We start from the raw sequence: 15,133 nt of genomic DNA on the forward strand, positions 1-15,133 counted from the left end.
GGCGTTCTAATCTTACTCCGGTATAAATAGTTTTATTGTATACCGAGAACTACGGAGGTTTTGATTTAAATTTGTCTTCTTGCATAGCCTCCTTGACAAAAGGTAGACCTAGAAATAGCGCTATCGGGGGATGGCAGGAGACAGATTTAAATCAAAACTAAACCGTCTATTTTTGTATTTTTACTAATGCCATACTCTGTATGAGAGTACAAAGACTCGTTTCATATAGTTTCTCTGAACCGCATTTTTGGAATATTTTCCCAGCGGTGCCTTTTGATATTTTGATATCTAGGTCAACAGAAAACTAGAATCGAGTCGCCATTTATTTCACTTATTCCCCGTTAGAGGGCGTTCTAACCTTACTCCGGTATAAATAGTTTTATTGTATACCGAGAACTACGGAGGTTTTGATTTAAATTTGTCTTCTTGCATAGCCTCCTTGACAACTGGTAGACCTAGAAATAGCGCTATCGGGGGATGGCAGGAGACAGATTTAAATTAAAACTAAACCGTCTATTTTTGTATTTTTACTAATGCCATACTCTGTATGAGAGTACAAAGACTCGTTTCATATAGTTTCTCTGAACCGCATTTTTGGAATATTTTCCCAGCGGTGCCTTTTGATATTTTGATATCTAGGTCAACAGAAAACTAGAATCGAGTCGCCATTTATTTCACTTATTCCCCGTTAGAGGGCGTTCTAACCTTACTCCGGTATAAATAGTTTTATTGTATACCGAGAACTACGGAGGTTTTGATTTAAATTTGTCTTCTTGCATAGCCTCCTTGACAAAAGGTAGACCTAGAAATAGCGCTATCGGGGGATGGCAGGAGACAGATTTAAATCAAAACTAAACCGTCTATTTTTGTATTTTTACTAATGCCATACTCTGTATGAGAGTACAAAGACTCGTTTCATATAGTTTCTCTGAACCGCATTTTTGGAATATTTTCCCAGCGGTGCCTTTTGATATTTTGATATCTAGGTCAACAGAAAACTAGAATCGAGTCGCCATTTATTTCACTTATTCCCCGTTAGAGGGCGTTCTAACCTTACTCCGGTATAAATAGTTTTATTGTATACCGAGAACTACGGAGGTTTTGATTTAAATTTGTCTTCTTGCATAGCCTCCTTGACAAAAGGTAGACCTAGAAATAGCGCTATCGGGGGATGGCAGGAGACAGATTTAAATCAAAACTAAACCGTCTATTTTTGTATTTTTACTAATGCCATACTCTGTATGAGAGTACAAAGACTCGTTTCATATAGTTTCTCTGAATCGCATTTTTGGAATATTTTCCCAGCGGTGCCTTTTGATATTTTGATATCTAGGTCAACAGAAAACTAGAATCGAGTCGCCATTTATTTCACTTATTCCCCGTTAGAGGGCGTTCTAACCTTACTCCGGTATAAATAGTTTTATTGTATACCGAGAACTACGGAGGTTTTGATTTAAATTTGTCTTCTTGCATAGCCTCCTTGACAAAAGGTAGACCTAGAAATAGCGCTATCGGGGGATGGCAGGAGACAGATTTAAATCAAAACTAAACCGTCTATTTTTGTATTTTTACATTTTTGTTTTGGTACAAATAAACAGTACAAAATATCATAAAAACGGGATATTGCTTTATTAACATCGGAAATATTGTCGAGTAAGTTGTCCCAGTTTACATTACCTAAAAATTGGTTTATTAAAATATAATTAGCTCTATTAAAATCATAATAATAATCGTATTTAAGGAACTCAGTTTTAACACAATCAATACAGAAAGAAAGTGCTGGATGGTACTCATCACAGTTTAACAAAGCAAAATCAACACATTTGACATTTACAACATTATTTGACAATATTAAATCTAAATAACCTCCTAAAACATTCGATATTGCATTATTTTGAAATAAGTTAAAATAAGCAATAAAATTTGAGATACACTCAACAGATTCTGTAATATTACCAACTGGTCTTCATCCTAGATCTTCGTTCTCCCAAACTATGTCTGGCAGATTAAAATCACCCACTATATAGGACATTGAAAAGTCATTATTTTGAATAATATCTTCAGTTGCTTTAATAAAGTCCTCATAAACGCTTAATGGAGATGAAGGTGGTATATATACACAGGCAAAAAGGATTTTTTGATTTGGTGTTTGCAATTTTACATAAACACTTTCAATGTTGGCTGATTTTGAAGTGATTACTGAAGAAACAAATTCCTTTTTTACAGCAATTAGAGCACCACCCAAACGTTTAGCTATACTGGTATTTTCATTTCTATCTCCTCTGTATATATTGTACTCTGGAATTCCCAATTCTCCATCCTCTATACCATTATACAGAGAGGTCTCGATTAATAGTAGCACATCATAATCGTTGGCAATAACAGATGATGAAAAATCATTTAATTTGGTGCGGAGACCTCTCACATTTTGATAATAAACAGAAATTTCCTATCTTGTAGTTTTCCGAGAAAGAAACTCGTGAGTTAAAAACTCTTCTCTTGAAGTTAAAACGTCTAAAAATGATTCCTTTTGACCAGAAATCACTAGTATTGACTTCATCATAAAATTCTATAGGTAGACCTACTTTAAAAGAGCTAGTATTGCCCACGGTTTTTAGTTATCTTCAACCTTGAGGTTAGCCAATTTTCTTTGTATATAATTCTTGATAATGTCATTCGTGACTGTTTCTGCAGCTTTTCCTATGTAAAGCCACATTTTGCTAGGATTCGCGGCTACAAAGTTAGCGTCTTCGCTTCCTGCACCTTTAGTTGATGTATATTTTTGTCCATTGTTTACATTTTGCGAGAAATTGCCGACATTTTGTGTTTTCTTTAATGCCGGTTTCTGCGCATGTGTCGTTGCCATGGAGATGTTAGCAGCGTTGGTCACAGCATGAGCAACTTGGTTGGTTGTGGGTTGTTACCATGTTGTTACTTTTTGTGCTGTGGACGCATATGAGACAGGCGGCGGCGATGTTGTCACGTCTTTGATTTTGTCTTCAATAGATCCCAATCTTAAATTTAGGTCCTTATTGGATTTATCAACATCAGTCATACTATTCTGGATAGTTCCTAGAGATTCAATGAACTTATACACATTCGAAGCGTAGTTTGCAGACACAGTTTGTATAAGGTTGTCAAACGTGTTCGCAGTTTTTTCATTGTTTGATTCAATACATTCTGTCATTGCGGTTGAAATCTGTTTGAGCAGAGGTTCTACTGATTTTACGACAGCACTCGAAATTTCTTGGACGTCATTTTGACTGACTCGCTTACTTGCAGCTTCAGCTGCGGCTTTTTGTTCTTTTAGAGATTTTAAATTTACATTGTATTTCTCTATTTCTTTGTTTTTGGCATCCAAGTCAGTTTTCAGTAGTTTCAATTGCTCTTTCAGTTTATCTATCACAGCATCAGGTTGTTGATATTCTTTTTGGCATTGGTCTGAGCAGAATATTTTTGCCCCTCCACAATTTTCCAATCCGATCTCCTTTCCAAACAACTCGGGTGGAAAATATAAGCACATTTTATGCAGCAATAGTTCGAGAAAGTTTTGTTTTGACAACCCTTAAACATTTTAAGAATTATCAACTGTAAAACTTGGCAACGCCGAAAGAATCACGTTTCAAGAAAACTATTTTTATGCCGCATTTTTACTGATTGCGACAAAATTTTTCTCTAGGATCACTTTAGAACATCTAAAAACAACTTAGCACAAAATTTACTTATTTTCTGTACTTTAGACTACTAAAAAAGCACTTAATGATGAGATATTTTTCCTGCTGGTAAGCTGTCAACTTATCTGATATCAAAAATGAATATTTACTTTGAATTGAATGAATTTTTAATTTGAATTTATGAGATTTATTCTTTTCTGACAGTTTTTTATGGTAGGTTCATATGGATGCGTGTATGATACATATATGTACAGTCCCTGGCCATATTATTATGACCACCTAAATTTTTACAAAAATCAACTATTTCACTAAGTACGTTTTGTTTAAAATATGATTTTTAAATTTAATTTTGTTATGCAATGTTAATGTTATTTATTAACTATAATATATTTAATAATAAACAGCAATAAAATATTTGAAAATATTACATATTTATATTTTTTTAATATTTTGTTCAACTTCTGACCTTAACCAGATGGAAAATATTTGGGAGCTTTTAAAATGAGAAATTTCCGACGAAAAGGTCACTAACGAAATTGTTTTGATTAAAGTACTAATATATCGTTGAAACCACAATGACAAATTGAAGCAAAAAAAATTTAACTGCATTCAAAGTATGCCAAGACGGGTACTAGCGGTAATCAAAGTTAGAGGGGGCTCAGCAAAATATTAAAAAAAATACCAATATGTGATATTTTCAAATGGTTTATTGCTGTTTATTATTAAATGTATTGTATTTAATAATAAACACTAATAAAATATTTAAAAACATCACATATTTTTATTTTTTCAATATTTTGCTGAGCCCCCTCTAACTTTGATTACCGCTAGTACCCGTCTTGGCATACTTTGAATGCAGTTAATTTTTTTTTGCTTCAATTTGTCATTGTGGTTTCAACGATATATTAGTCCTTTAATCAAAAAAATTTCATTAGTGACCTTCTCATCGGAAATTTCTCGTTTTAAAAGCTCCCAAATATTTTCCATCTGATTATGGTCAGATTGAACAAAATATTAAAAATATATAAATATGTAATATTTGCAAATATTTTATTGCTGTTTATTATTAAATATATTATAGTTAATGCATAACATTAACATTGCATAACAAAATTAAATTTAAAAATCATATTTTAAACAAAACGTACGTAGTGGAATAGTTGATTTTTGTAGAAATTCATAGGTGGTCATAATAATATGGCCAGGGACTGTATGTATTTGTATCATTATAAGAAATAAATGTTTGTATTATCCGTGCTTTTCAATAGGACTTTTCAACGATTCTCATTTAAAATAAAATCAATGGGAAAATCCCAATAGTTGGCTGTATACCATAGTTTAAAAAACTCATACAGAAGTAAAAACTTCAAATTGTATTCTGGTATAAAATCGTTTATTAAAAACGCTACTACGTTAAAACGTTAATATATGCTATCATTTTCGAGCAGGGAAGCATGTTGCCCTTTAGGCATGTACTCTATTATATCTAACAACATCGACTTGTAGTCACCATATTCTATTAATATATAATATGTAAACCATATATTATGGGGTTACCACTTTAAATAGTGTGCTAGTTTCAAACTACTCTGCAGAATGCACTGAAGATGTTCTGAATTAGAACGAAAACGTTTTGCAATCCATTTGGATGACATTTTCGATAGTTTTTAATAAACGATTTTATACCAGAATACAATTTGAAGTTTTTACTTCTGTATGAGATTCTCATTTGTTTCGAGCTTCAGTCATATTATGTCGTATTTTAATATTATACACGGATTATATGGCATGTGCCAGAAGCTTGAAACAAAAGAAGCTTTAAGAAGTCATATAATCAGTGTCACATCCTGTGCTGTGGAGCACAGATAATCAAGGTTTTTACTGTATACATTATGTTTGGAACTTACTTTATTATATAAATTTTCTAAATGCGCTTTTTTTACAGCCAACTTTAAGGCACAACCAAAGAATATTAGGAAACTTACAAAGTCGTTTATATTCAAACGATGGAGATGCTGACATTGTAGTGATTGGTTCAGGACCAGGAGGTTATGTAGCTGCTATCAAAGCTGCCCAATTGGGCATGAAGGTAATTATTATATTACATTTCAAATTCATAATACCCTTAAAATCACTGAAATTTAATTACAGAAGAGTTTTTTTGTTTTCTCTTTTGCATTTGAATTTATATTGGGTTTTTAATAGAGAAAGGGAAGGTATTTTGCTACAAAGGCTTTAATTTAGTGTCATTTTAGCAAATACATAGCATATTTTAAGACTTTATCATATAAGTATGAAATCGTGAAATCTCAGTGAAGTTTTTTAGGTAACATACATTTATAGAAAGAAAATTACCTATATGTTTCCTACTGTTTACCTTTATGATATTGTATCGAAAGTGAAGTCTTCAGATCGATCTGTTAATTGATTTAAAATTCATTAAATTTATTTAACTCAAATATCTTTTTGTAAAATTATATCCAGAAAACAATGAAGACACACCAATCATACAGATACAATATAAAAAGTAGATGTATTGTCAATACCTATGTACCAAAAGAGAAAAAAAAGTCATTTTTTTACTGTAAGATCTTTTTGCACAATTACTGTCATTTTTAACTATATTTTTATCTTCTTTTTCAAATTGTCATTTGCTTTTTTGCATTAAAATTGGTTAACAAAGTAACAGTAAAATCTTTTAAATAATTTTTGGAATGATTTTTCCCAAAAATTCATTTTTTTATGTTTCTAAAGCTGTTAAAAATTCGCAAATATTGTACAGAATGATTTATCTTTAGCTTCAATATATGAGTCGGTTTCACAATTAAGCATTTGGCACATTTAATCCAAATTCCTGTTTTGAGGTGTACAAAAGTTTATCATTCTGTTTATTTCATGTTCCTGTTTTTAACAGGACGTAAAAAAGTCCGTTACAAATATAATAAAATAAATAAAAATAAAACAACTCTAAATAAAATCAGAATAGAATCAGAATTTTTTTTTATTTTAGACCGTTTGTATCGAAAAAAATCCAACATTGGGAGGTACGTGTCTTAATGTTGGCTGTATACCATCCAAGGCTCTATTGAACAATTCACATTTCTATCATATGGCCCATTCTGGTGACCTTACTGAGAGAGGCATTGAAAGTGAGTATCTCCTTTTTATTTTTCATATAGTTCTTCCATTCTATCGTTACACATACATGAAATTATTAACGAATTACTTTTTACACTAGGTGTCTTTTTTACTCAAGAAACAGAAACTAGTATTGCAAAATTAAGCCACTTGTCTATAGAAACCACAATAAGTTAAACAATGAAAAACAATATGGCATATCTTTGATACCTTGTTTACTATGAATTTTGACATTTATAATTTTCAGTGACAGTGACATTAGCGCATTTGTTGTATTTATTGGAATTTATAACTTATATTGTGTTTATTTTATAAATTTATATTGTGTCAAACATAAATGTACAATATAACTTTATAAAATATGTCCACTTAAAATAGCCATTTCCTAATTATTACATTGACAGTACATTATTACTTATCGACTATGTTTCACTTAATGTTTTTATTTAACTTGTTTGCAAATGAATCATGACGTTTATGCAAAGATATAATGGAACAACTATATAAAACTATTAAAATAATTTCAGGTTGTCGTGTTTTTATATTTACAACATAATTTTAATATTCATTAGGTACTTTAATTTTTTATGCATTTTTTTTGTGTCAGGATCGTCCTAATTAGTATTAACATCGTAAATGTATGTAAAAATTGTTGTTTAATGAGGAATAATATTATTGTTATGCTAATTTCTTAAAACAATTTCTCATACTCTGATTGTTAACATAGTTTTTATGACATATTAAATAATTGCCAAAGTAATGTCATAGTCATAAACCAGTGGCATAGAATTTAAAAATTATTTTAAATTTCTAACAATAAAACACTGAAAACTTTTGTTTTTGATATGTCCATAAAATTTATTATAAATTAATGTCACTACAGCTGTCTGGGCAGAGTGCTCAAGTGATGTGTTTTTACTATACATCTATTGGGACCGTGCAAGTTCGGAAGAGCGACACCTGGTTTCATAGCTCGGCAACATTTATAGCACTTTTAATTATGTTGGCCAATTATATTAGTCCTGGTTACTGGATAATTGTCAAGGCCATAGCCTAAAAAAGAATAAGAAGAAAAAGTAATATTAAGGTTATGTTATTAAAAGGTAAACATTGTACTACAAGCAAAATACTATTAATTAAATTCACTTTAATAATTGCAAATTATATCAATATTGTGGAGCAACATATAATTGTTACAATTTATAACACATCATTTGCGAAATCCCATTTTCTTCAATGACAGTAGGTATGAAATATACGTCAGTTTGACAATTTAAATTGACAATATGAATTATTTTAATATGTTAAGAAAGTTGCAAGATTTCTCCGCTGCTAGCGCATAATCGTTTCTCGCATCCCCTCCAAGTACTTGCACACAGCGAATACTTTAAAGTCTCTACTGAATAGATTGAATTGGGAGCTCTTCATCTTAAGTTGGTCATTCGAATTATATCTATATTTTTTAATTTAATAATTTCCATAGATTCTAATAAAGGTAGCTTAACGCTTAACTCTGGAAGCCAAGTTGGTCCCAAAGAGGCCCCAACAAGTGTTTTTTATAAATATCTTTTTACAAGATTTTTTTGAGGATGTGCTTTTTAATATGTCGTCCTATTAGAGGTAAAACTCACCAAGTGCACTTTTTTGAGATTTTGACATTTTCATCAATTTGAACTCAATACGATACTGCCCAGCCCTGGAGAAGTCACCTGGGGCTGTAACCCTTCTAATTTCTGAGATAATTTATGGTACAATTAACTAAGTGCAATATTGTGAATTTCGGTTTCAGGGTAAAACTCACTAAAACTTATTATTGCACTTAATGAATTGTTCTTTACAATCTGGAGTGCACTCTTGTGAATTTTGGTTTCAGGGTAAAACCATTGTTTATATAAGGATAGTTGGTCAACCCAATAGGAAAATGTGTTTGATTCAAATTGAGACAGTCACCAGATGTCCCCACAATTTCTGTCGGGGTCGCAACACCAAAATGCATAGACACCAAGTTGGATACGATCCTATTCATAACACCCCAACTCGCATACATATTAAGAAAAATAAATATATATATGGAAGAATATATTAAGAAATTGAATTAATGATGTCATGCCATTATATATAATGTATAGTAGCATGACATCATTAATTCAATTTCTTAATATATTCTTCCATATATATTTATTTTTCTTAATATGTATGCGAGTTGGGGTGTTATGAATAGGATCGTATCCAACTTGGTGTCTATGCATTTTGACATTGCAACCCTGACAGAAATTGTGGGGACATCTGGTGACTGTCTCAATTTGAATCAAACATATTTACGTATTGGGCTGACCAACTATCTCCCTATATAAACAATGGTAAAACTCATTAAAACTTATTATTGCACTTAGTGAATTTTTCCTGTACAATCTGGAGTGCCGAATAGATAATTAGCGATCTTTCAAACAATACATTAGTAAACATAACTGTATTAATTGTGTGCATTATCTGTTCGGCGATTGATTAAAGAAATATGAGTTTTAATTTCTTTTTAACAGATAGCTTACATAAAGGGTACTTACCATAATCTATTTTGCGATTAAGCAGGCGAATTGCATTTATTTTCAAAGAACGAAACTTATTATTCATTTTTTAAATAATAGACTGTTTTGTATAAGCTTATTTAATTGTTTATTAACTTTTTATTCATTACTATAACCAGATTCACAGCTTTAGCTCCGTTAGACGTTAGATAATCTGTTTTAGGTTTAACATTTTGTAATATAATGCATTTTTTGTTACTTATTTCTTTCATTTTAAATCCCAACGCCATGATACCTCATGTAGACAAATTCATTAACTTCTCAATATCCAATAATTGTGTTCATGGAAAAATTCATTAAGTACAAAGTGTAGTTAGTGAGTTTTATGTCTGATAGAATATCAATATCCAATAATTGTGTTCATGGAAAAACTCGTCAAGTACAAAAATTTATCTAATATTAATTATATCATAGTTGCTGTGACGAAACATGGCTTAAAATATCTGTTTTTATTTATTCTTTAAAGTTGCCCTAAAAAAATTCCAATATTCAAGTTAGGTGAATTTAAAAAACAATTTGTACCTTTAAATCGATTTTTCTCCACTTTCTGAAAAGTGTAGTTAGTGAGTTTTACCTCTAATAGGACGATGTGTCATTTTAACCTTTTTAAATATTAATTATACTTTTTTAAACTTTTCGAACGCTTTTCAAAAATATTTGTTTTATATTTATTTATTCAATAAAATATGCGTTGGGGTATCTTTGGGACCCAGCTTGGCCTTTAACGTTAGACATAAATTTAGTGCTCGATTGACTTCAAATCTTTTGTATTTTCCTTTTTTCAACTTCCGCTTTAGAATTTGCAGTAAATAGTCCCATCTGGTTTCATTGACACTTTGTATCTGATATTTATGGCTCGGGTCGAGATATAGTATAGTCGAAACCGAAATCCGTCAGAATGCGCAACAAAGTGCCGATATCAATGTTTGGTATATGACATTTGATATGTTTAAGAAATTGCAGAAGCCGCTTAAAGATAAGACATTTTAACATCCCATTAATCATTGTAAATTATTCGAAATTAGTACAGTTAAAATAATTAGACAATAAAGATTACACAATAGAAATTAAACGTTTTTTCTACTTTTAAGGACAAAAAAGCAAGTTCATTTGTTTGTAATCAAGACAAAGAGAAGAAAGCAGTTGTAAAATGTATGATCCATAAATAAAATAAATATACAGGGTGTAACAAAAATACAGGTCATAAATTAAATCACATATTCTGGGACCAAAAATAGTTCGAATGAACCTAACTTACCTTAGTACAAATATGCACATAAAAAAAGTTATAGCCCTTTGAAGTTACAAAATGAAAATCGATTTTTTCGAGTATATCGAAAACTATTGGAGATTTTTTATTGAAAATGGACATGTGGCATTCTTATGGCAATAACATCTTAAAGAAAAATTATAGTGAAATTTGTGCAGCCCATAAAAATTTTATGGGGATTTTGTTCCCTTAAACCCCCCCAAACTTTTGTGTACGTCTCAATTAAATTATTATTGTGGTACCATTAGTTAAATTCAATATTATTAAAACTTTTTGCCTCTTAATATTTTTTCGATAAGTCAGTTTTTATCGAGTTGAGGCTTATTTTTCAATATGTTTACATAAAAATTTTATGGGGGTTTTGTTCTTTTAAACCCCCCAAATGTTTGTGTACGTTCCAATTAAAATATTACTGCGGTACCATTAGTTAAACACAGTGTTTTTAAAACTTTTTTGACTCTTTGTATTTTTTCGAAATGACACTTTTATCGAGATGTGACTTCTTTTTTAATATGGTTCAAAATATCCCTAAAAATGTAAATCATAAATAAATGTTCATATTATTACCAAGTCTCCATAATCGTACTTAACCATATACAAATATGTGGTGGATTTGACAAATATTCGAAATATCTCGATAAAAACTGACTTTTCGAAAAAGTACTAGAAGGCAAAAAAGTTTTAAAAACATTGTGTTTAACTAATGGTACTACAATAATAATTTAATTGAAACGCACACAAAAGTTTTGGAGGTTTAACGGAACAAAACCACCATCAAATTTTTCTGGGGTGTCCAAATTTCACTATAAATTTTTTCTTAAGATGATATTGCCATAAGAATGCCACATGTCCATTTTCAATAAAAAATCTCGAATAGTTTTCGATACATTCGAAAAAATAGATTGTCAGTTTGTAACTTAAAACGGCTGTAACTTTTTTATGTGCACATTTATACTAAGGTAAGTTAGGTTCAATCGAATTATTTTTGGTCCCAGAATATGTGATTAAATTTATGTGATAATAACAAAACTTTAAAACACATCATGTTGATTTTTAATGAAGTCACTTTTTCATGTAAACTATTTTTTACTAAGATATAGAAAAATATATAAAAACAAAAAAGTCAATAAACAAACTGGTAAACCACGTCGCAAGAAAAGCTTGGGGTTGATCCGCACCAGCTCCCCCCCCCCAAAATTTGAAAAAAATTGAGAAGGTATATAAATATGATCACTAGAAGTATTTTGACAAATTTTGAGCAAACTTCATGTTTCCGTTTTCGAAAAAACTCAAAAAAAAATACTTTTTTCCAATTATAAAGCGGGAGAACATGGGGAGAACCAAACATACAATTTTGTTGTTAATTTTCTTACAGCATGAAGATAAACTCCTAAGCTTTTGAATTTTTTGAAAATTTTTGAATGTACAGTTTTGCCACAATAGGAAAAAATAATATGTTACGGCTTATAATAAAGCTACCGGTATGAAACCGGACAAAATTCTACTAACAGTATATTATGAACATATTATGTAATAAAATTCATAAGTATTTCTTAAGAGTATATCTTCATGCTGTAAGTAAATTAACAAAATTGTATGTTTGGTTTTCCCGCTTTATACCTACTTGGAAAAAAGTAGTTTTTGAGTTTTTTCAAAAAGGAAAACATGAATTTGCTCAAAATTTGTCAAAATACTTTTAGTGATCATATATTATTCTCAATTTTGGGTCAAATTTCATGAATGTGTAGTTTTTTTAGGGGGTGCAGATCAAACTTGTCTGTATTTTGATACTGTTCATATGAAGAATTTGATACTGTTCATTAAAAGAATGATTATGATCTGGAAGGTGAAGTGCGTACGTAGAATCTGTTTTTCTATTATTGAAAGCTCTTTTGTTTTTGGACAGTCACCACATGTCAGTTTGTATATAGCACTCTGTAATTGCTTTTTCTTTTGGCTCTTATTGTTCTTAATATGTTTTATGTCTTTGGCTATTTTCACAGAACAGAATTACCACAGAAAAAATCCTCTGTCATAAAAACCGTGCTATCGTGCATTATCTAATTAAGTGAGTCGAATAGATTTCTTCAAGCTCAACTGATATTTTTTTCAGCTAGCGGTGTTAACTTAAATTTAGATGCAATGATGGGTCAGAAAGTCAAAGCTGTCACAAGTTTGACGGGAGGTATCGCCCAATTATTCAAGAAAAACAAAGTGACGCTCATCAAAGGACACGGTAAAATCACCGGACCAAATCAGGTAACAGCTGCGAAAGAAGACGGTTCCACCGAAGTAGTCAATACGAAAAACATTCTGATCGCTACAGGATCGGAAGTTACACCTTTTCCAGGAATTGAGGTATGTTTTCTTTTGTGATTTATGAAAATTCGTAGGTTATTTGTTTTAATATACTTACTTTTTACTTTACTCCTCTTGGTGCCATTTGGAACATAGGGCCTCTACAGTCCTCCTTCATTCATCCCTGTTTCTAAACAGGGCCTTCACCTCTTTCCATGCTAACCCGTTGTCTTCTAGCTCTCTGGTAATATTTATTTTCCAGTAGGTCATTGGTCTGCCTTGTTTTCTTTTTCCAATTGGTTGGTAATCCAGGGCTTGTTTGTTTATATCATCTTCATTTTTCCTTAATGTGTGTCCAATAAACTTCCATTTGCGCCTATTTATCGTTTTGGTAACGGACTAAAGATTAACATCAACAAGATGAAAATAATGACTAATCTGGTGCTAAATCGTAATATTGTTGTTGATGAAATGGATATTGAGCAGACTGCATCTTATAAGTACTTAAGACATGAAATTCGGTTGGGATGAGATAACCAGACGTGCGAGCTCCCACGTCGTATAGGATTAGCCTGAGCAGCGTTTGGTAAACTGAGCTATGTATTTAAATCGGACTTAGCCATATGCGAGAAAAGGAAAATCTTTGACCAGTGTGTATTGCCTGTGTTGGAAAACCAACCATAGAATTATAAATGTCTAAATATTTATATTGTCAAAGGCCACTTCCAGAACTTCCGGTCCCTCAAAAAATCGCATTTCCACTTACTTCCGAAAAATCACTTCCACTTCCGGCCTCTCTCCAAAAAAGTTGGAAGCAAGTGACGCCACGCAGCTCTCTCACTCTCGGCATTTTCACCGTTTTTGTAATTTATCAAGTGAAGTGTTTTTCATAGTTTTCATGTTTAAAAATAAATCAGTACTTCAAATTCAAAATCTGTGCAGTGTATAATTTCACCTCCACAAGAAAATAAAACAGAACCAGTCGCCTACACACCGCAAAATCCTGTAAACTGTAAGTACGTACAATACTTTACTCAAATTCGACAGGTCGTCACGAGGGTTTGACGCTCTAGGAGGAAATTAGTGGCACAACCCCGTTAGTTTTCCCCTATGGTCCTTCGAGCCGGATTCCTTTATGGTTATTTATCGCTAGATCTCTTGTGGAAGGTGAAAAAGAAAAATTTTAATTTCAATTCTCAAGAAAAGAAAAAATTTATCGAAAGCGCCAACAGGCAGAGCCTACCCTTTTGCTTCTCCTTCTGACAGTATTAGCTGTGTTAGTTTGCATCCAGAACTACTCACGGAACAGTTGTCAACGAAGCATTTTTTGTTTCGCTTCTACTACCGTAAGCGGCGTATCTCTCTCCCTCCCTGCTACACCGAGATAGAAGACACAAGTCTGAAGCCAGTTAAAAGTGTGACGTCAAGTGTCGAAAATTTATTTTGTTTTGATGTGATTGAAAAGTCAGGTTAAAAATTTGAAATTTAATTAATATCCTTTTTTTAGTGTTTAAAGGACATCGCACACATCTTATGGAAAATATAATGTCACTCAAATTCAATAAAACTTACATGAATAGATTCGTTTCAATGTAACGGTCACTTATTATTATTGCGCCAACTCTGAATTTTCAGTAATAAGAGCAGGAATTGATATAAATTAATCTGAAATCAAATGGGTAGGTACATAAGTTAGAGAGAGAAAAAATATTTTAAGATATCCAAATTATCGGGAGTTCATAAATCTTCTAAGATTATTAAGCCTCTTACCTTGCAAATCATAAATGACAACGCACTTCCAGTGACGCACCGTAAAACAAGGGTATTTAACGCACTAATGAGAATTTAACAGAATTTTATTTAATTAACACTATTGAATTACAACTTAAATTGCATTCTACTGTGTTTTAACATTATCGATCAATTAAAAGAAAATTAGGCAAATCGTTTGCTTTAGAAAGAATCAAAAGTTTTTGTCACTAGTCAACTTTATCTGGTAATTATTGTAAACTAGTAATTATTATAAAGGGTCGTTACGTTCCGCCAAATGGTTAGTTTTTGTCGAACTGTTGTTCTACTGTTAACTATTTTAATTAGTGAAAATGCAGTGTTATATTTGTGATGTTCGAGTTCGTGCTAGAGGTTTTCGTCGAGTTGAGAACTTAGAT

At 31.4% G+C, this 15,133-nt stretch overlaps 1 protein-coding gene across 1 annotated transcript in view; it reads left to right on the forward strand.

The window, feature by feature from the left end:
* The window catches only part of LOC114341929 (dihydrolipoyl dehydrogenase, mitochondrial), a 155,117-nt gene that overhangs the window by 44,486 nt on the left and 95,498 nt on the right, over positions 1-15,133 (forward strand). Inside the window, exons 2-4 of the mRNA XM_050648403.1 lie at positions 5,620-5,763; positions 6,685-6,823; positions 12,781-13,025. Of these exons, the coding sequence (XP_050504360.1) occupies positions 5,620-5,763; positions 6,685-6,823; positions 12,781-13,025 (528 nt within the window). The remainder of the gene's footprint in view (positions 1-5,619; positions 5,764-6,684; positions 6,824-12,780; positions 13,026-15,133) is intronic.

The sequence above is a fragment of the Diabrotica virgifera genome, chromosome 4 (genome assembly GCF_917563875.1).
Source record: "Diabrotica virgifera virgifera chromosome 4, PGI_DIABVI_V3a".
NCBI lineage: Eukaryota > Metazoa > Arthropoda > Insecta > Coleoptera > Chrysomelidae > Diabrotica > Diabrotica virgifera.